The sequence below is a fragment of the Pinus tabuliformis genome, chromosome 2_2 (genome assembly GCF_031772625.1).
Source record: "Pinus tabuliformis cultivar Carrire ecotype Pingquan chromosome 2_2, CPIR1, whole genome shotgun sequence".
NCBI classification, from domain to species: domain Eukaryota; kingdom Viridiplantae; phylum Streptophyta; class Pinopsida; order Pinales; family Pinaceae; genus Pinus; species Pinus tabuliformis.
In genome coordinates, this window is record NC_142300.1 from 1,242,897,767 (window position 1) to 1,242,921,913 (window position 24,147).

The 24,147-nt window shown below is 36.9% G+C and overlaps 1 protein-coding gene across 2 annotated transcripts in view; it reads left to right on the top strand.

The window, feature by feature from the left end:
• The window catches only part of LOC149197993 (GCN5-related N-acetyltransferase 3, chloroplastic-like), a 144,955-nt gene extending 134,581 nt beyond the window's left edge, over window positions 1-10,374 (top strand). The window contains exon 5 of one of the 2 annotated variants that reach the window (XM_089406047.1): window positions 9,987-10,089. Coding sequence is in view for 1 of the 2 variants with exons in the window: in XM_089406046.1 (XP_089262172.1) it covers window positions 9,987-10,152 (166 nt within the window). In the remaining variant the exon portion in view is untranslated. Of the gene's footprint in view, window positions 1-9,986 lie in introns of both variants that reach the window. The other variant, XM_089406046.1, reaches the window with a different exon arrangement.
• The last annotated feature ends 13,773 nt before the right edge of the window (window positions 10,375-24,147 follow it).

Genomic DNA, 24,147 nt, shown 5'->3' on the forward strand with positions numbered 1-24,147 from the left:
TCATAATTACATGTCGTTATGAAGACCGAACCTAGTTACACCTTTCAACAGTATCAATGTACCTTTGAGAGGGTGGTCTGAAAGTAGTTGCCCTTGAGGGGGCAATCTTGTCCACACAGTTTACAAAATTACATGACAATCTTTGTTTGTTTGTCCCATATTTAGGTTCATCATACCGCCAAAATGGGGTCCAAAGGCTTTGTCATATTGGGAAGGTAGTACTCAACTTCCCACTTCAAGCCTAGGGCAGTAGAAAATTGAAAAAAAGAACATCAAGAACAGCTGGTTAAAAAAACAATCTGCTGGTAAAAAGGAAATCTTGTTGGAAAAAAACAGCTTGCTGGTAAATTGTTCAATGAGCCAAGAAAAATGGTAATAAGAGGCAAGCAACATGGAATTTGAAAACCCTGCATAGATATAGAAAATGTAGTTGAGATGGTAAAATTTGAAGATAAAACCTGGGATATGACAATATCAACACCATAGGTAGATAGCACTTGGTCCATGCTTTGATAAATGTTTTTTGATGGTGACAAAAACAATGATTTGGCCCTCCCAAATCTGGTTGTTGATTATGGTAAATCCCTTACCTCGCATTCTCCAACAGCTCAAAGACAAATGATCCCAAAAAATTCCAAAATTGGCTTTTAAGATGTCTTAAATTGCCTTAGCTAATTTTTTCTATTGTGGCACATTTTTTTGGTGTTTGTTGCCAATTTTTCCAAAAAATCCCATGGTCCAATTTTCCGAAATAATCACATTTTCTAGGGGCTGAAAAATCAGGGAGGGTTTGGCATCGTGATTACAATGCTACATATAGACTTGGTCTTTTTAGGGCTTGCTGCTTCAGAGCACCCTCAATCACCTTAGAGTTCAGAGAAAGTGTCTCTTAACACTTTGAGGGTGTAAAAGGAGTGGATTGTTTGAGAAATCATCCATCATTTTTCATTGAGTTAGGGTCGAGTACAAAACAATGCTTAGGATTGTTAGAAAATGTGTATTATACTGTTCTCTACTGGGAGTCAATGAATCCAACGTTTGTATCCTTAAATAGTGTATTATTTGTGTCAATTTGTTTGAGATGAATGCATTGTATGAAACCTGTGTTTGAACTTTGGACTAACAAACTAAACTAGGCCTCATGGCTTGGGTAACATTATGCAGGGTTCTAGCTTGACAATAGAAGTGAGACAAAAATGATTAAAATGACAAGCTATGAACTTAGAGGCTTTCCCTTTAGACTTAAAATGGTATCCATGTAGTAAAATCTTTTGGTATTAATATCAGTGACCATATTTTCTTCTGCTTCCTACATAGGGTTGACTTCAACATATTTAGTTACATAGTCTGTACAAAGTAGTATGTGTTTCCATCTTTTTGTAATGCTGGTGTGATTTGCCAACAAAGTCAACGCCCTATTTCTTGAATGGCTCAAGTGCTAGTGTGGGGTGAAGGGGCATTGCTCCCCTGCATGAAGGTGTCTCCTTCCTCTAACAAGCATCACAAGACTTGGCATATATTTTGGCTTCATTGAATAGTCATGGTCACTAACCACTTTGGAGAATCTTAAATGCATTCCTTTTTGGAACAAAGTGCCCTCCGCATGGTTTGTCACGACAAACATTTGGGATGTCATACACTTCATCTTTTCTTACGCATCTCATCAACGTGTGATCAAGGCCTAACTTCTTTAGCACCCCATTAACCTAGGATTATGGTCCTCTTTTCCTAATTAATTGCTTATTTTCTTTTCTAGAGAACTGTGCAGATAACACACCGACCACTGCCTAGGTCTTAAGGATAAAATAAAAATGTATTTAATAGGGAACCTATCCTCCACTCGACCTTCGCCTTTTGAATTCAACAACAGAGATGTGTTACCACCACACATTACCCCTCGCTGGTTTATTTTTTATTGTTACATTAAATCTTGTAAAGGCAATAGCCAATGCATGATCCTAGGATTGATCATAGGCTTGTTCATCAGGAACTTGATGGCAGAATGGTTGGTATGGACAACAATTGGAAATACAAACACATTGCCAGAATTTTTGTAATGCATACAACTTACAAAAAATCCTTTTCCTCAAGATTGTAGTGCCTTTCTACATCTGACTAACTTTTGCTCGCACAGTATATAACATATTCCTCCTTTTCACTGGTTAGTCCTAAAACTGACCCTAAACCAAAATCTGTTGCATTAGTGTAAACATGAAATGGAGGGGTCCATTCAACACCTCTTAGGATGAAAGCAAAAATTGGTCTTTGTTTATGCTTCAAAAAGCTATGCTTACATTCTGTAGTCCATTCAAATGGATTATCCTTGGCCAACAATGCATTGAAAGGAACAACTAATTTGCTGCAGTCTCTAATGAACCTTCAATGATGCCTAGTTAGACCGAGAAAGTCCTATATCTCTAAGTCTGGTGGGTTAGGGCAAGTTCTTGAGCACTTGGATTTTTGTAGGATTTATTGATAAATAACTTTCAGCTATTCTATGACCAAGGACAGCCCCTTGGGCCGTGGGAATTTTGCACTTCTTGTGGCTTAGTGTCATTTGGACATCTTTACATCTTTGTAAGGTCTTTTGCAAGTTGGCTTTCTGAAAGGTGTATCCAAATATAGTGAAATCAACCGTGTAGACTTCTATAAAATCTGTGAGAAGTTCAAGAGAGTATTGATAACTACACTCTAAATTGTGGCAACTGCATTACACAAACGAAATTGTAGCAGCCTATATGAAAAGCTACCCTAGGGAAAAGTAAAGATGATCAACTTATGGTGCCTTGGGGCAGTTGGATTTATTATACCTTGAGAACCCATCCAGAAAAAAGAAGTGCTTATTTCCTGACAATTTGTGTAGGCTTTGATCAATGAATCAGAAGGGAAAGTGGTCCTTACATGTGGTTATATTTAGTTCCCTATTGTCTGTGCATACTCACCATTCATCATTTTCTTTTCAAGGCACTGCAATGAGGGGTGAAATCCATCTCTACTATTGAAAATTGAGAAGATAAATCATCCATCTAGTAGTTTTTGCACTTCTTCCATTACTACCCTCAGTATTAGGTTCAACTTCTTCCAAGGATGCATACTTGACTTACATCAGACTTTATATATATATATATATATATATATATATATATATTCCCTTGGAAAAATTTCTTGGGGAAACCATCCAGGTACTTCCTCACATTTTAGTGTGTGGCACCCAAGGTAAATTCCACTGATTGACAATCCACTGGGGTATATATATATATATATATATATATATAGAGGAAACCCTCCAGGTGCTTCCTCACATTTTAGTGTGTGGCACCCAAGGTAAATTCCACTGATTGACAATCCCTTGGGGCTATATATATATATTCATTTGGATTTTGGAAGCTGCCTTTTATGGATGGTAACTAGCACCATGACCATGATTTGTGTGAAGGCTACATCAATAATATTTTACCTAAAGGCTATAATCAATAATTGGCGCAAGGCTTGAATCAATAGTTACGTCTGACAAACCCCACAAAAGGGAGGAGCATGCCTGCCAAGATTTGAACTTGGGTCATTGTCATAACAACTGCTGCAGGTTGCTGCCACATCACAGCTTGATGGACTATATATATATATATATATAACTCAGGTATACCTTTAGGGCCTGCACATGAGCATGCAAATGCTTCGTTGCAGCTCACCAACATATTTCGAACTGGTTCTTTTTGGCAATGTGGATAATGCCAAATCAATAACCGGCATTTTACCTTCCTTTATTTCGATATATTTTATCTCTGAAGCAGGGGAGTCCCTTAGGACTAGTCACTAAAGTACAAAGTTGCTCTATATCTTCTTTATTTGCTTCACGGTCTTGGAGAAAGTTCATTATTCATTGGTCATATATTTCCTTTAAGTTTCTGTAGTGACCGATGGTCAGGACTCGTACAATATTTTCTTCCTTTTTGTTCTCAGTTTATCATTAAGAACGTGTATTCATCCTTGTTTTCTTGTCATCTTCTTATTCTTGGTTCTCATCTATCCATTTTAAGGAGTCATATTATGAATGAACAAGTCGTGTTGGTTGAAACAAGGTCGGGTATTTTTTATCCATCATGTGAGCATTTTCCATCTTCTTGATGGGTAAGTGATAACTACATTGACAATGGCTAACCAAGGTCTTCAAATTCTTTTGTCTGTTGGATAACAGTGGCATCAAGAGGGTATTCCATTCTGCTACAATAACTGTGACATAGTCCAGTTATCCTTGAAGTTTTATCTTGAAATGGTCAACCATTTGTAGGACTGTTTGGATATTCTTTGATCCTTTGAGGTGAAGGCCCTAACAGTCTTGTTCATCATATTCTGCTGAGATTGACTAATATGTTTGGATTAAGAACTCCATTGATTTCACATCCACCATGGCCTACCAGGATCATCATTCTTTGGAACCGTTTCTTTTCACATTATGGCATTGAAAATAGTCCCAGTGACATGAATGGTAGCCAAAGCTTTTCTTTTCTTTCTCACAGCAAGTTTTGGGCAGATATCCCACACATGTTTAACGTAAACTGTGGTATCCTTGAGGGCTTGTGCTAGGGAGATCTTAATAAAGGGATTTTCCAATTCCTTGGAAACACTAAGTGTAGAGCTTTCTACCTTCTTTTGTATCATTTGTACTCTTTTAGGAAATGGAATCCCAAAGGTGGCGTTTGTTTAATTGGGTAGGTTTTCTCTTATCCTCCTCTTGTTCAATTTCCTCTACTCATTTATTGAAGATAATGGAGAATATCCTAGAATAGGTAGAGTTGGTTCACGTAACCTCAGGATAGGAATTAGTTTCTATTTCTTAGGATGTTGTTCTAACTTCCCTAAAACCATATTTTCTATTTAATGTGTAATGTGCATGAACAATGTAGAGCGTTTTGCAAAGTTAGACTCTCCTGGTTCAGACTCTCTTTCGTAGAGCTGACCAGTGGGTTTCATTTTATTAATACAAACATTGCCATTTTTATCATGGTATCAGAGCGTCAGGGTTGAGGAACCTGTACGCTGGCTGGTGGGTGGTTCTTTGAATTGAGATCATCGTAGTTGTGAGGAGGATAACTGCGACGAATCCGAAATCATCTCTGGTTATGAGTGTACCTCTGAAACGAGGCACTGTAACTCCTTAACGCATATTTTATTTGTTTTTCGTTGCAGATTAATCGTGTAAAGCTGCGACGATGTCGTAGAAAATACAGGCATATCTGCGACGATCGTGGAAGCCAACAACAAGGCTGTGGTTGCGTGGGAAAGCCAAGAACAAGGCTGTAGTTGTCAGAGAAGCTGCATGGGGAAGCCAAGAACAAGGCTGGAAGCTGACAACAGAAGGTTGTTTGGAGGTTGAGAAGGAAGCCACGGTGATCAGCGGGTGTGCTGCGAGATCAAACAACATTGAAGAACAATGATCTGTCTCTGTCATAGATCTGGGGTAAATTTAACATCTTTTACCTGTCGATTTTTTTTTCTAAATCGCCAAGATGAATAACAATATATTTGAAGCATGCATGAACGAGCATAACAAGCTCGATGGTTCCAATTATGCAAATTGGAAGTTCAAGATGCAGACTCTGCTAGAAGCGCAGAGTGCTTGGATGATTGTGAATGGGGATGAGCCGAAGCCCGCAGCTGGATCAGCATCGATCCCAGATTGGGAGAAATGAGAAAGTAGAGCAAGGACAATGTTAAAGATGTCAGTGAAAGACTGCATTATACCGCACATCAGAGAAGGTAAGTCAGTTAACGAGATCTGGGGAATTTTGAAGGAATTGTATGAGATCAGGAATTCAAATCGTCTTCTATTCCTTAAGAGTAAGACCCTATCCATGAAGATGGAGGAGAATGAAACAATTGCTTCATTCGTAGCAAAGATCAAGGATCTAAAGAACAAATTTGTCAGACATTGGTCATACAGTTGACGATACAGATGTTGTAACCATTACAATGAATGGTGTCACTGATGATTATCAGATGTTCATCACTGGGATAAATGCTAGAGAGAAGATCCCGCATTTTGAAGAGCTGACAGGTATACTGATGCAGGAAGAAGAAAGAAGATCGTCTCTGAAGCCCCAGAGTGCCGATCTTGCATTGATGGCGAAGAAAAACTTCTACAAAGGGAAAGGAGGTCCACAACAACAAAACGGAGCAAGTTCACAGAAACGGCCAAATCAGACTCAAGGTATGCATCCCAATAAAAACTACTCTGAAACTAAATGTTTTTATTGCGGAAAATTGGGTCATATTGCTAGGGAGTGTAGGAAAAAGAAATATCATGAAGAACAGCAGAAGCCAAAAAGACATGCAAGTCATCTCGCGAATGGTGATCAAGTGCAGAATTTCAGATTGTTCATGGCAGATCGTGATGAAAATGTTGATGCAGACATCTGGTATGTAGATTCAGGAGCGTCAACACACATGACAAGGAACAAGCAATGGCTCGAAGATTTTAAAGAAATCAACGAAAGCACACAGATTTACCTAGGTGATGACAGAAGTCATCAAATCGAAGAGTGTGGGAAAGTTTCTGTCATTCTACCTAATGGTAATATCAAACAAATTTATAATGTGATGTAAGTGTGTGGCATAACAAAGAACTTGATTTCTGTATCTATGATTACAGATCAAGATTTGAAAGTTGAATTTTTAAAATCTAATTGTTACATTAAAGATCTGCTAGATGGCATGAAGACAATTGCTACAGGAATCCGAACAGGAGGACTGTACAAGTTGGATGTGAGACCTGCACCAGTTCGAGCATTGACAACAACGAGCCTGACTACAGAAGAGCTTTGGCATCAGAGATTTGGCCACATCAACTACAATGATTTGCTGTTATTACAAAAGAAGGAAATGGTAAGAGATCTTCCTATGCTAAAGCAAGTACATAATGATTGTGATGCCTGCACATTAGGAAAAATGCATAGAGAAGAATTCCCTGTTAGAGTAGAAAAGAAACAGAGGGATATACTGGAATTAGTGCACACAGACCTTTGTGGACCCATGTAGACAAAATCATTAGGAGGTGCACTGTATTTTCTACTGTTTATTGATGACTGTACGAAGTTTTCTTGGGTGTATTTCTTAAGTAAGAAGAGTCATACATTCGAATACTTTAAGCAGTTTAAAAATATGATTGAAAGACAAATAGGGAAACAGATAAAAATTCTCCGCTCTGATCAAGGGGGAGAATACAGGAAGGATGAGCTTATCAGATATTGTGAAGATCATGGAATTTTGCAGCAGTTTACAATACCCCATACTCCACAGCAGAATGGAGTAACAGAAAGAAAGAACAGAACACTGGTGGAATGTGCTAGAAGTATGCTGAAAGGTAAGAATCTTTCGAATGGTTTTTGGGCTGAAGCAGTGAATACTGCAGTTTATTTGAAAAATATGAGTCCTACAAGAAGTCTTGAGTCTAAAACTCCTTTTGAAGCATTATATGGATATAAGCTTGCAGTAAAACACTTAAGAATATTTGGATCTAAAGCATTTGCCCACATTCCAAAGGAAGATAGAAGAAAATTAGACTCGAAAGCCATCATATGTACTTTTATAGGGTATTGTTCGTCATATAAAGCATACAGATTATTTAATCCCTCTACTCACAAGATTTTTGTTAGTAGAGATGTTAAATTCCATGAGCAGGATCATGAAGAACTTGATGAGCACTATGAGGAATGGGACATTTCGTACTTTGTGGAAGAAGAAGTGGAGAACAATCAGGGTCAACAACAGACAAAGGCAGAGGATGAAATGCAGCAGCAACAACAGCAACAGCAGGAAGAAATAAATGATGATCAAATAAGGTTTGAAACCACCACCCCACCACTCAGGTGATCAGGTAGGAAAGCTCAAATGCCTGCAAGATATAGGGAAAATGCTTTTATAACTAGTATGATGAATGTGGTTGAACTGTCTAGTTATAAAGAAGCAAATGAATGTAGTGAATGGAAAACAACCATGGAACAGGAATATGATTCAGAAATAACACTTGGGAATTGGTTGAACTTCCTAAAGGAAAATAGACCATAGGTTGTAAATGGTTATATAAACCGAAGATTAATGCAGATAGAGCCATAGAAAAACTAAAAGCTAGGTTGGTACCAAAGGGGTACTCACAAAAAGAAGGGATAGACTATGAAGAAACCTTTGCCCCTGTAGCTAAATTGAACACCATCAGAATGTTAATCGCTTTAGCTACTAAGAAACATTGGATGATGCACCAACTAGATGTAAAGTTTGCATTTTTGAATGGAGAACTAAAAGAAGAGGTTTATTTAGAGCCACTGGAAGGGTTTGTTCAAAAAGGAAAAGAACATTTAGTCTGTAGGTTGAAGAAAGCACTTTATGGACTAAAACAAGCCCCCAGGTCGTGGTATGAGAAGATTGATTCATTTTTTCTGCACGCTGGCTATAATAGAAGTAAGAATGACCCTAATCTTTGCACCATGAAAGATGAACAAGGGTGCGTAGTGTTGATTTCATTATATGTAGATGATTGGTTAATTACAGGTGATGCTACATATCTAATTGATGAAATCAAGCAACATATGTCATAGGTGTTTGAAATGAAGCACCTCGGTGAACTCAGACACTGTTTAGGTCTTGAGATCTGAAGAGATTCAGGGCAAACATTTCTGCCCCAAGCAAAGTATGTCAAAGCCCTGTTAGAAAAGTTTAGGATGGATCAGTGTAAGCCTGCACCGGTACCATTGTTGCAGAACATCAAATTGCAGTGTGAGGATGGCTCAAAAGCGGCGGATGCAACAATTTAGAGACAACTGGTTGGGAGCTTAATCTACCTAACCACCACTAGACCTGATTTGGCTTATGCAGTCAGTGTGCTAAGCCAATTTATGTCTAAGCCACTTGAAAGCCATTGGAATGCAGCGAAGTGTGTTTTGAGGTATCTACAAGGTATTGTAGATTACGGTATTATTTACACTGACTCTTCTGATGTCAGATTGGCAGGATTTGCAGATTCAGATTGAGCTGGAAATGTAGATGATTGTAGATCTATAACAGGTTATGCATTCAGTCTTGGATCTGGGGTGATCACATGGAGCAGCAAGAAGCAGAACACAGTCTCCTTGTCCTCAGCGGAAGCAGAGTATCAAGCCATGTGTGCAACAACGTGTGAGGCAGTTTGGTTGTGGAGACTTCTCCAGGATGTTGGGGAAGAACAGACAGACGCAACAACAATCAGATGTGACAATCAGAGTTCAATCAAGCTGGCCAATAATTCGGTGTTTCACAAAAACACTAAACATATTGATACACAATTCCATTTTGTCAGGGAGAAAGTGCAATCCAAAGAAATCCATTTGGAATATTGTAATACATGTGATAATGTTGTAGACATTTTCACTAAGCCTCTTGGAAAAGTTAAGTTTCAAATGTTTAGGGAGATGTTAGGCATATTTGTGAACCCATTCTCCATTAAGGGGGAGTGTTGAAGATAATGGAGAATATCCTAAAATAGGTAGAGTTGGTTCACGTAACCTCAAGATAGGAATTAGTTTTTATTTCTTAGGATGTTGTTTTAACTTCCCTAAAACCATGTTTTCTATTTAATGTGTAATGTGCATGAACAATGTAGAGCGTTTTGCAGAGCCAAACTCTCCCGGTTCAGAGTCTCTTTCGTAGAGCTAACCAGTGGGTTTCATTTTATTAATACAAACATTGCCATTTTTATCAATTGTTATTGTTGTTGAATTTGTTGGAGTAGAATATGGTTCATGGTTGTGGTTTACACAATTTCTTTACGAACTTTCTAACCAGCGAGTTCGAAACCAGTGAAATCTCAAAGGCTTGATTATAATCAAAGTTTAAGTTTTGATGATAAAATATGGTGTATTTCTTCATTTTCTTGCATTGAGGACTCATGGGTAACTATATTTTGTTCATGATGTTATATGATTGTTACTTCCCAATGAATGCGTTTGTAAGTGCAGGGCTTTCTTCCAAGCTTGCGGATTCGGCGATGACGTTTTAAACTCTACAACAATGTTTTATACTCGCGGTGTTTCATGTTGTAAAGGTGACGAACAGGTCAAATACATTGGTCGAAAGTCATTGTTGATTCCTACTCCTCTGATGCCATTTTCATTTAACAGATAATGTCAATATTTTTTGAAAGTTCAACTTTTAACACATTCAAGGGCGAGGGCTGTGTAAACTATTCCAGTAGCATTTGACTTCTAATAACGGACAGAGTATTATACTGAAATTAAATTCAACTGGATATCGGAAAATGCATAGCATTTGAAATCTTGTAATTGGTATATATATATATATGTGTGAGATGAAATTGAAATTTTATGAAGGTAAATATTTCTAAAACCTATGCTAATTTTGTAACACTCAAGAGCCTTTTAACGGTGTAAAACTAAAAATTCAATAAATCAATAACAGTATGTCCTGCTGTAAAAGCCTTTTCTAATATTTTTACATTTTAGATAAAGAGTCAATCCCGATTGGGCTATAGAGACTTTGGTATAGCTTTCAGAATTGTCTAATTGCTTTTTTAATTTTTTATGGTTAACAATGTCATAATTGGTTCATTACATTTCTATATCAAAATTCAATTTAGAAAATTCTTTCCTAAACTTCTAATCCGGGTAGACGACTAGTTAACTTTTCTAATACATATATGTGTATTCTATTTTTTCATATTTTGTTTTGAGGGGATGATTATTTTATCATATAATAATACGAATCAAATGCAATAATTATAGTGGAATATAAAGATGTTTATAGTGGAATATAAAGATGTTTGATTATTATTTGGAAAATATTATTAATATAGTTAAATAGACAAGAGGGTTACTCTTTTTCTCTGTAGATATTTATAATTTTATATATGAAAATTAAAGAAAGGAAATCGCTTAATAATCCTACAACATAAAATATGATAATAAAATGATCATACAAGTCATTAATCATTGGGCTCCAAATTTAATGGTTTTTTTAACATTTTTCTTCAACTTAAAGTATATTTTATAATGAAATGCATACAAGCTATTAGATCACAGCGTCAAAGATAAATATTGAGTAATTATATTTTATAATGAAATGCATATAAGCTATTAGATCACAGCATCAAAGATAGATATTGACATGTTGATGCAAATAAATACACACATAGAGATGCACAACATAAATAACATCACACAAGCATTGAAGTTATTCTAAATAATAAGCGTCCAAAACACACACCACAAAATACTTCAGAAATAGTTACATAGTTTTACCACCTTTACTACCTTTTTATTGAATTAATGGTCAATGCTCTTAGTCTCTTTACAGTCAGAGTTTATGCATAGGCCTATGAATCACACATCCATTCACACTAAACAAACTAAATCAAAATAGATCCAAATGCTCTTTGTTCATTTACAAACTTCACATTTTTGTTGTGCTCCTTGGGTTTTAGCCTTACAACTATTCTAACTATTCAAAATCTAAATAAAATGTTTCATATTCCAATGGTTGATAAAGGTTCACCATGGACAAAAAATATTGTACCATATTATTATTATTTAAATTACAAAATAAAGACAAAACTAAGTAAACATAAACAAACATGCAAGATAATTGTAGTGATAGGGATGCTCCTGCATTTGATTTACTCAAAAGGTAGGTGAATGCAATTTGTAGGCAAGAGATCCTCTTTTGCTCATCTATGTTGTTATCTTCCACATCATTCATTCAACATCTTGACCCAACATTGCTTTGTACCTACCCCACTCTTCAATGTTTGCCATGGTACTTGCAAATATTTTCCACAATGTTGCATTACATCCTTCTTTAACCCAAAGGTGCTTACTATCTTATATTGCTCATACTTGAGTTTTTAGTCTCTCCATCTTCCCTCTTATGCACCATTCTCAATGCTTTGTTGCATTGACTACACAAGTACGCCATTCTCTTTGTTGTTTACTTTGCTATCAGGGGCCTTACTCATGTTTACATCCTCCACTTTCTTTGTTGCATTTGTTACAAACATATCAACATAGAAAACATTATGGGAATGCCACTCCAATATGCTCCTCCTCAAAAGTATTGCAATTGTAGCATGAATCCTTTTCTCTTTATTTTCTTTAGCACACTACTTCACAAGTTCTTGTTGCTTCACTTCCTTCACATATGATCACTTTTCTAGCCTTCTTCACATATTTATGTAAAATATATAAGCTAAATTTCATCCCATCCATTTCCCATTGGAAGGTGTTTTTTCTCCCAACAAGCATAACCTTTCGATCAAATTGCCAAGGACTTCCCTACAAAATGTGACCAACAGATAACATCACATTAAATGCTATCATTATAACTAAAAATATTAAAATTAATGAAATACCACTTTTCACAGTTACTCCATGTCCCTCTCATAACGATGACACTCTATGCATCAAAATGAGGTGTACACTTCAAATCTAATTTCTGAACAGCTGCAATAGACACCAAGTTTTCTAACCTATTACCGTCAATGACCACATTACAACATTTACCTCCTATATTGCATTTCATTTTGAATATTTTTTTAGTCTTTTCAAGTTCCTTGTCAACATTTTTCTTAGGTTGGAACAATGTTTTCCTCATCATCAAAATTTCACCTTTCTTTGTGACCCCAAGACAATCACTTCACTTGTTGCTATTGCTGATTTTACTTCAATGACATGACTTTTCCCATATTGTCTTCATCTTTTCTTTAGTTGTTCTAGACACTCAAATGGCATATGGCCCTGCATTTTGTAGCTAAAGCAAACGCCTTCAAATTAGCCTTCTCTACCTTTTCCTCTTGTTAATTTATCACATCTACTAGCATCATACCTTCTTGGTTCATCCACAACATTGTATCTGTGTTCATCTTCTTTAGCTTGCCTTTTTTGTGTTGCCCTCTTCCTAAACCTGAATCTGTCCTCAAGATTGGTTATTTCCTTGAAAATTTCTCTTCAATTTGCAAGGTGTTTGATAAGTCTTTGCCTTTGAATGGAACTTCAAAACATTAAAATCATATCAAACAACATAACTTAGATAATTCATGTACTTGTTAATGGATGCCAAATTCTACTCATTTTGGCTAGGCCTCATACAAAGTTTGTGAAATTTCATAGTGTAATCGTTTATTGATGTATTTGATTGCTTCAAAATTTGCAATCTTCTCAAAATTTAAAGCATAATTCACAGGTAAAAAATTCCTTGACAACTCTGGTACCATCCTATTCTAGGCTTTAATATTCTCTATACCACTAATTTTTCTATTCCGCCGCAACTTACCCCACAATAAAGAGGGTCATCTCTCTAATTTTTTTAGGTAAGCTTAACCTACATAGGATCTCTAATATGTTCAAATTCAAAGAACTTTCCATTTCTTGGTTCACCCCCAATATTGTCGATTGTTCTTGTCATTCTCTCTTCAACTATCATTTGTTTTTCTAGCTTTCTCGCGGTTTCTAATTCCACTTCATCATCAATGTTGTCTTGCATCACATGGGTAGTCTGTATCCCTTGAGTTGCCTCCCTGACATCCATTCTTTCCAACATTGTCCTTATTATCACAATAAGGGCATCCATGTCTCAAACCCTCCAATTTTCTAGGTCTTCTATGTGTCTTTTTCTTTGCACTATCACTACTTTTGTTCTAGAATCCCCTACTATGAGCTTTACACCTCACTTGCATTCAGATATTATTCAATATGAGATCAAGGTCTCTTCGGTCCACCTTAATTGTGGGCTGAATTTTCTTCGACACCACTTGAAGTGGAGAAATCTCTTTTTTGAGTTGATGACTGATGCTCTTAGGCCTTTTATGTTCATAAAGTTTATGGATAGGTCTTTGGATCACATAACCATCCACCTTTAATGCAAACCCAATTTTGAGCCTGATTAAACTCCCACAGTGCCCAAACATTCTCCAAAAGGGTGCTTCCTTCAACCTTGATTGCAGTCACCTTACGAGATATAAATCTCTTTATAAAATATACAGTGGGAGGATTTAAGAATTAGTTGGAGGAGCTGAAAGGGTATAACCCTTCTTATATATTCAAAATCCTGTGGCCTCGACCCTTACCTGTTCAAACATGGGGGCATACCTCTATCAAAGCCTTTTATGAAACTCGACACTTTTCCTATGGTCCAGCCCTAAACCCTTAAACTTTATCATAGGATTGCTTCATAAAAGGCTAAAAGCTTGGGCCCAACTGTACAGCTTTCTATCCAATTTCGTGTTTATAATACTTCCCTTGTTCTTGTCATCTTATACACCTCAGCTCGCTCACCAAAGCTCGACGTGATGTGGAAAGAAGGTTAATACAACCTCCAGGTTGTAAAGCTTCTGGGCTGACCCACCTTGACTTCCCATTCGGTTGGCGCCACGTGAGCCCGATCAACGAAGCCTGATGCAATGGAAAGGAATGTTACAATCGCTGTCGGGTGGAACCCTTAGGGCGGGGTCCACTTACTCCGCTTTTATGGCTTCGGCCCGCTATTGTTAGCTCGACTTGATGGGGAAAGGCCTTTATGGAAACCGCCAGGGTAGAACCTCTAAGAAGGACCCACAATTCCATGTGAACCTGGTCTCAATCATCCCGACACTCGTCTCTTTGCCACACACCTTTGTTTGTTGGGAAGGAACCTTCGACCTGGAACTTTCACTCTCTATCTCCTAGCTCTGTCAAGTCTCGTATGTTGTCAAGTGACGGACTTCCCTCCGACCATGCGCTATCAAACTCCATCAGAACTTTTGAAAACTCAGTGTTCTGTTGGCTCCTTTGCGTTCTACTTCTCTGGCTCGATTCACTCCTATGTACTCGACTCCTCCTCTACCTTTAGTTTGTGGCTTTCGGTTCTTCTGTTTAATGGATCGTTGGTCCTTCGTTGATCAATGATCAACGTCTATCTCTCTTGAGCTTATTCTTCCTCCACGTTTCTGCTGCGGCTTTGATATCTCTTCTGTGTTACTCTAATATGTGTTGATTCAAAAGAAATCCCATCTCTTGCAAGTCTTAACATTCTTCAAATCCTTCTCCTCATTCTTGAGGATCTCCTCACTTCCGTTTCACTTACTTTGATGACTCTCCTACTAAATGTTGACAAAATACTTTGTTGTCCCTCTTGATCTTTAATTGTGACAACTTTGTAATTAGTTCAAACAATTACAATGTATGGAGATCAATTCACATTATAACATAAATTCATAACTGTTGTAGCATCCATAGTCATTTTAATTTTATTTTCTGTTTTATTGAAAAAAAAAAAAAAAATCAAATATTATGTTATAACGGAAATAAAGGAGAATGCGAAAATTTGAAAGAAATGATTTGTTTTATGACTATTGATGGCTTCTGAACGCGAGGAACTCGGGAGAAGATCTAAGCCGTCTGATCGATAGGCAACAGATTTGACGGTAGTCGTGTGGATAACAAGAATGAAGTTTAATTCAAAACCGGATGTGAGAAGTTATAAAATTGAGTTAAAACTTCAGTTGATCAGGGTCGTTCGCTTGAAAAATACAGATCCGACGGTAATCACGCGGTTAAAAAGGATGATGTTTAATTCGGAAAACGAACGTGATGGTTTATAGAATGTGGTTTAATCCGTTGAAGTCCGGATTAATCACAATCGCTTATCAAGAAGCGACGAGATCTGACGGATCGCGTTGAAAAGTGCACGAAATGTATTATAAATTTCGGACCCGAGAAATCTTTAAATTATAGTTTTGTTTCCATATCGGGTTTGTGGGGAAGGCAAAGGTCTGTGGAAAAGGTGGACGCGATAAGTTTATGAACCGAAGTCTAAATTCTTTTCAGTTCCATGGTAAGCCATATTCCGTGTAAATCAACCAATTCCACTATTTTAGCAGAATAACTAGAATTAGAGGCGGATGACCAAAACTCCAAAGGAACGGTGATTGGTCAGGTTTTTTTGTGTTTCCGCCAATCGAAGCACTCTCGATATATATGTGGGCCATAAGGGTTTCTTTATGTTTTAGCCAATTAGAACATTTCTGATACATACGTGGGCCCAAGTCCATGCACAGAGTTTTGTAAAGATGCAGTTTGTTGTGTTAAAACAATATAATTATTATCAGAACATCTACAGAGAAACTTCATCAACAGTCAAGCCATAGATCCGAACAACCAGCAACCATCATCAGTTTTCTAATTCTATTACTTCTTGTTATTTTGTTTTCTGGAGAATGAGGTGTCTTTTACCCTCCAATGTAATATTTTGTAATGACTTTTACTTTAGATTTAGGAGATAGTTAAACAGTTTGACAATTTTGGTGATTATCAGTTGTCACATGATGTATAAAAAGAGACAAAATTATAGAAAATATGTTCGAATTTTGAAGAACCTAGAGACTAGGCCACTATATTTTTGATAAATTGTTGATTAATGAAAGAATCATAAGTTTTCCACACATTGTTGGGTATGATTTTGTAACTTCTCTGTTATGTGTCATCATATGTCTTTTTTTATTTAAGTATAGTAATGAAGCTGCAGGTCTTTGTTTACTTATGTGAATGAAGTTAAAATTCCTTAAAAGAGCGTTCCTATACTTAAAACCCCTACTTGTACATTTCTTCTAAGTTACAAATAATAGTTTCTATTAAAACAACATATTGTCTCTAACTTCTCAAAGTGTTACAAATAATAGTCTCTGTGAAAAACAACATATTGTCTCTAACCCTTCAAAACATTCTTCATTTAGCATTTATATCTAGCATCATATGGCATTCTGAGACTTTCATATCACCTAAGTATTAAGGGTTAAGAACCAGGTATTTCAGGTCCTTCATTTGAGGATACATCATATAAATAAGTGACATAAATAAAAAACATTAATGTTTTAAGCACAATTTCTACACAGCCAAGATATTGGTTTCTTAAGGGACAACAATAACAATGGACCAATCTTGGCACATAGGTCCATATATTCGAACAAAGTATGTCCCTATTAACAAACATACATTTTTTTTTATGTAAGACCCTCTCAACCTAATTTATAATAAAATCCCTCTTTGCCTTGTGGCCTGCCTTGGCCCTCAAATCTTCACGAAATCTCTCTTCTACACATTTCTCTACACTAATTACTATTTACATTATTAAATACAGGGGATTTTGAACTAATTCAGTTCAGATCCACAAAATTCTCACCTAAGCCTCTAATCTAGGATTTTCTAGATCCACAAATCTTTCAAGGAATCCAACTACCCTCAAATCTCTCCAACTCACTCAAATATTCTCGAGATCTATCTGAAGGAATAGATCTAACTACAATTGCTTTCCTAATTACATATTCTTCTAGAAATCCTTGAAAACATAAGAAAATACAAATAATTAATCAATTACATTTAATTAGGGAACCAACTCCCTTGGTAATTAAATAACCCTTAGTATAGTCAAAATATGATTTTAACTTGGAAGTCGAATGTTCCTGCGTCAGACTCCCAAGGTTGAAAAGAATCATGGTTTCTTGACCATATGCTGATGAAAAATCCTCTTGGGTCCCAAAATTTTGTTTGTTGCTGATCTTTCTCCTTGTTGTGTTACTGCTGATTTATTGTTTCCAACTCTCTAGGTCTCTATATTTTATGTTGTTGTTGTTCTTTTGCTATGTTGATACACATTGCTTCAGTTAGCTGCAATTATTTGTTGGTTGTCCTCCTCCTTTTGGGGTACCTTTTCTTGGATGTCCTCCTCATCAGCATCCACATTTCCTCTATCACTTCATCATCTCCAATTTTAGGTGAACTCCATTGTTGTCATTGACCTTAGGTTGCTGCATATCTTCTTCTTTCACAAGAGTTATAAAACTTTGTTTCAATTCTGACTTATATCTTCCTTATCAATTTGTTGTCCACACTTTGTAGTCTTCTCTTCGTTGTTTTTGGACACAATTTCTCCTTGCTTTAACTCTATTTTTGCAATTTTAATATGCAATATTTGCCTCTCTATATTTTGCTCCAAGAAATTTAACTCTTCAAAAAATTCAAAATTACTTTGAATTGTCTCCATGTCCTCCATGCTTGAATTCTTTGCTAACCATTCCTCCTCATCTTCACTTATGTTTCCTTCCACATGCATGCGACTTTCAATGGAAATCTCCTTGAGCATATATTCCTTAAATATTTCTTCTTCTTCAATTGTTGCTTCATCCTCTGATGTTGCTCCATCTTCTACATTTACATGATATTCTTGAAATGATGTTGTTTCATCCTCTAGATCAAAAATCAAGGATGGTACTCCCTCGATTTTCTTTGGCATAACAACTTCCTTATTAACCTTGAACTCTTCAAAGTTATACTCATAAGATTGTTTTAGTTCAGCGTTTTCCTCGAGAATCTCATTTTTTCATTAGCTTGCATAAATACATCAATCAAGCACTGATCACTACCTGTCAAACCTACATATACACACAAAATGTCAGATTCAAAAACATAGTTCTCTTCCTTTTCCAAGGCTTCAACTACCTTTTCTTCCTCCCGTAGGACCTCTATAAATTCTTCTTCAATATCTTTTGTTCTTTTGCACCAAAGAAAACATTTCTTTCAAACTTAGTTGCTATGAGTTCCTCCTTTAGCGTGTTACACTTCCTTTGTCTCAACTTTCTCTACAAAGAAGGCCATCTTACCTCATTCTTCCTCATTATCCAGTGATAACATCCCCACGTTGCAAATCATTGCTTGAGCTTATCAAAATCTGCTCTTAACTCAACCAACTTTCTCTCATTTTCTTCATCACTCATCTTCCTCTTCTTCATGCCTACTACTTTGTCATTTTCTCGTCTCTTATTGTGACTTCCGCTTGAACCCTGCATGTGACTATCAATAGCCATTTTTACCTATTTCCTTTGTGAACTCTCCTCGTTCACCTGTGAGTTGCAAGAAGCCTATCTCCTTTGTAAGAATGTTTTTGCTTGCTACCAATATCAAGCTCTCCTCTTGGCCTTTTATTTATTCTTCTGGACAGTTCTACCTACACTCACTATGGAATTTCCTTTTTGACAACTTCTACCCAATCGTTGCTTGTTGGAAATCACCCTTTTTCTAGGTCCTTGCAGTAGAACCTCTTCTTCTTCTTCTCTTGAGCACGTCTTCTCCTCAATGTCCAAATTTTTCTGGCTTCGGCGTCTTCATCTGCTCACTCTTGTGGAGAACTCTGTTGTCCTCATCTAACAATCTCTCTTGCTGTGATTAGGTTCTGTCACAATCCTTGCTTATATTCTCTAGTTGTTCTCTCTTCCCTTTTGTCGTAGCTTTGTTGTTATGATGGCTGCTTCCTTTGTCTTCGTCATCTGCTACATTACTCTATGGTTATTGCTACTGCAAACATAAATCCTCCTGAATAAAGGTATCATCAAATTATCAAAGGTATCTTCTATTTTAGGTTCACCTCTCTAAACCAACTCCTCCTTCAAAACATCTCCAATAGCACACTTGCTCACACTTTTTAGCCTTAAGAACACATTATCTCTCCAAACTCCCTATTCTACATCCTCAAAAGAACTTCAATGTTCTTTATTTTCCAAACTGAATCAAATCTCTATTCTACATCAAAAGAAAATTACATTTTCCTAATTCCTCACATCTACTGCTCTGCAACTTCTATCTTCCAAATTATCACCAAAGAACATTGTTACCTTTCAAATCCTTCATCCTAGACTGCTACTGTCTCTGCCCTTCTTCCTCCAGAGCCTGTACCTCTGATTTAATTGTTCTATCCTCATCACTGTTATGCTCCAGTGTCTTCTCAACTCCTTAAAGGCTCCCACATTTTCTTCAGAGTTTGTCATGTGATCACTAGTCCCCAAATTTCATATAAAATTCAAAGAAAAAGAAATTCACTCGTGGAAATTCTCCTCCATATCAGATCCTTTATCTCTTTTGGTCCTCCTTTATAACTTCTCTATTTTGAAATTTACAGAGCATTTCTGCTTTGATACCACTTGAGGCAAACCCAATTATGAGCATGCTTAAAATCCCACAGTGCCCAGACTTTCTCCAAAAAGGTGCTTTGATGGGGTGTAAATCGCACTAAGGAAATAAACCCCTCATTTACCATCACTCAAGCGTAGACCTATGGTTATAAATCCACATTCTATCGGAAGCGTTAATTATATGCTTTTGCCTTAAAACCCCGGGACCACACATCTTATAGGAATACACGGAAAATATACAAAATCTTACCTTTTTCAACAACCCTTGCACATTTCCCAATATATACCTTTATCGCTATCGCAATTGGGCGATAATGTGCCTTCCCTTCTTTCTACCGATATGCGATAATACATAAAATGCATATAGGAAACATGGAAAATGCACAGTCAACGCTTAAGCCGGACTTCAAATATTATACACCCGCATTCAGAACTCCGTCGAGTCTGCTCTCAGCTTCAATCCTTTTTGCCTTCTCCAATCACCGATCACGCCTCATTGCATATCGATGATATCGCTTAATGGCATATCGACATTCCACCTGCCCGTTAGCCTTAACTCCTCCAGTTTGCGATTAGCGATTAAATTGCGACCGTCGATCTGGCACTCGATCCGACGGTTTACACTTAATCGCCTGATCGCAATCGCTTGCTCCTACGGCCGGGTCTGATAACGCATAAAGGTTCCGCCGATGCGATATATCGGAAATCGCTCATCGGCATTTCTTGAAGCCTGAGGTCCGCCCTTTATAAACCATATTTGCCTATGCGATATATCGGAAATCGCTCATCGACATTTCTTGAAGCCTGAGGTCTGCCCTTTATAAACCATATTTGCCGATGTGATATCAATTGACTCTGTCCTCAGCGATATGATCCTGTCCGTTGATCATATCGATCCAACGGATCCTGTGCATCACTCTTCACTTCTCGTTCTATTGATGGACTTACGCTACACTCGGGTTTCCTTTGCCATACTCTGGTTTTAAACATGATATCCATATAACAATCATTCATTTAATCAATGGATCGCCATCGATCCTTCTAGTGATCGATGGTCGATCAACATGCCTACTAATGGGATTTTAGTCATCAACGCATATATACAACATAATTACTTGAAAAGGAAAAATACACAGTTCCTCTGCCTGCACACTCCTCTCTGTGTTCGCCGAATTCCGCTTGGATACATATGCTAAACAGAATCACTAATACAAACAGAATTTATCATTTCATAATGAATCACACTATTCCACACACAGAATCAACTCTCTATATATTAACATACAAACACATGATTGCATATTGAGGCTCTCCATCCCTCTCTGGCCTGATTCTTCTAATTAGAGCCTCTGTTTCCTAAACTGCCCGTAGGCTTACGATTCCATCGTGAATCCTCTCGAATCCCCTCTCTCTCTGTCTCTTCAGAAAAGACAGGAAAATACATATATGCTCTATCTAACAATCTCCTTCCACCTATGAAGGAATTCACTATATATTTATAAATCATATCCTACCATAATTAATCAATATAACTATTTGGCTTGATCTCCACACAGGGAGAATCACTTGCCAGTTATTCTCTAATTTCCTTCGTATTTGCAACAATATAACTACTTACATACTTTGAAATTAATAAAAATTAAATAACCAATTCTTCCTCCAAACTCTCATTAGCCACAACATGTGACCACACCATCGCATTGCTGGCTAGGCCTAGATGCTCTTGCATCAGTGTCCCAAGGTTAAAAATAATCATGATCTCCTGATCATGTGCTTCTGATCTGTGTCCACCTGGATCCCATACTTTGTTCGGTAGTCTGTCCTTGGTTAGTGCTGTTGTTGGTTGTTGTTCTCCAAGTCTCCATATTTTATGCTGCATCGCCCCATTAGCTATGCTCTCACTGTCTGCTGTTGTCTTTTTCATATATATATTACTGCTTTTTGCTCATCATCACAATTTATGTCAAGCTTCCACACTTTAATTTGCAGTTTACCATTACCTTCACCTGTACCATTCTTTCCAGCCCATCTTCCTTTCTTCTTTTGTCTTTTATATATTTTATTGGAATGTTGTTGTATGAGTTCCCACAACTCATCAATTTCTTTGTCCACTTCACTTCTCAGATGATGAATACTATTCCCCTACAACTGGATGTGTTCTTGCATAAGAACATCATAATCCATGTGCCAATACATTTCTAAAACGTATAAATTTCTTCTCCATTGATCCCCTGCAAAAATTCCAGTTCCTTGTTCTGGTTTCTTACTCATGGCTTCATCACTTCTTAGTTCAATTCCCAATATACTTATAATTCCACAAATTTCTTGAAAACTAAGAATTCTTCCTGCTTGTTTAGGTGCTTGGAATACCTCTTCTTCTAGTAACTTAATTTCTGCACCCTTAAGGATTATGGCATCATATTTGTCTGCTTTTGAAATGTCATTTTCAACTTCTTCTTCATCAATAACTCCCTGTAGTACAATAGTAATCCTGTTGCTATTATCTCTTGAACTCATCTCCAGTTCAACAGTTCCATACTGTAGATTCAACATCATTCCATCTTTCTAAGACATTCTGATCTCACCCTTACTTCGATCTGATCTTCAGAATCAATTCCTTGTTTCGAATTGACTTCACATTGCCTTGTTTCTGCATATAAATCTTCACCAGAATCAATCAATTCATTAAACACAAATGCTTTACCCTATTTCCTCATTATGCCAACATTTCTGACAACTTCTTTTCCATATTTGTCATCCATGACAACTTCTTCATTCTTATTCAGTTCTGGTTGTGCAATCTAATCACTTATTCCTTGGTTTCCTTGCCTCTTCTCCAAAAGACTAGACTCATGCCACAAATTTGTCATCTCATTTGGAATTTCTCCCAAGAGCTCTACACGATCTTCACTAACTTCATTGTCTGCAACATCTGTCTTTAGTCCTTCTTTACTCTGGCTTTCTTCAAGGTCAATAATCTTCAATAATTGTTTAATATCTACAAAGTCTTCTATATCAACCTTCAGTAGCTGTTCTCCTTTGGCTTCAGTCCTCAATAGTTGTCTAATATCTGCATAATTCACTACAGCTATGTTTAACAGCTGCTCTTTCCTCTGCATCACAAGATTATGTGAATTTCCTTCTTCTAACTTCTGAAAAATCATATCTTTGCTTTTCCTTTCCCTTATGACAACCTTAAACAATTGCCTTACTTCAGTGTATCCTGCATTTACACACAAAATATTAGTTTCAAAACTATGAGACACCAAGGTCTCCTCAAATAATTTCATCATCAATCCTTCTGGTTGACTCCCACTTCCCGAACACACCATAAGAGTCTCCGTTTGCTTTGTATTAGCTTCATCAATTTTCCCGAGAAAACTCTTTGTTCCATATTCGTATGAATGGATCTCTTCCTTTGCAAACACTTCTTTGATCTCAATAATTCCTTTGCCATCCTCCTTCTGACTTATCTTTTGGATGTCATTTGACTGGACATCTTCCTTCACTTGACTGTAACTTTTCTCTTTATTCTTCATATGACTGTGGGTAGTCATCTTTCCACCTGTTGGTTTGATAATTTCCAATAACTGCCTGTTTTTCCCCAAGTTTACATGACCTGCAAACATACAACAATTATCAGTTTAAAAAATACAATACCTTTCATCCTCTTTTGATGCTTCAAGCACCAATCTTCTATCATAGATCTTTTGGATTTCAGAAAATCCTCCTTGTTGTGACTCCATTCCTTTGAGTCTTTTCTTCTCTAACAAATCAATATGAATTCGTTCAAGTTCCTTGAACTCGTTCATTAGCTTGCCATTCCACCTCTGTTGCAATAGCTTCCACTTGACCCATTTCTTCATTCTCCATTTGTATCTTCGGTCTTCATTTGTCTTTCTTTGTACTGCTAGACTAATCTCTTGTTCTTCATTCTGTTGCTAGTTGCTATACTTCTGCAATCTAATGCCTTCCTCAAATTCATTCTCATGTTGCTGATCATCTCTTTTAAATTTCTGGTTCCTTCCATCTTTATCCTGCTGGATTAATATTTCTGTCTCCTTCATGTCTCTAAGGACATAACTTCCTTGTTGTTCCTGATCTTTCATCTCACCTTCAAATAATTTCTGCTCAATTTCTCTGATTTCAACATCATATTTATTAATGTTGTC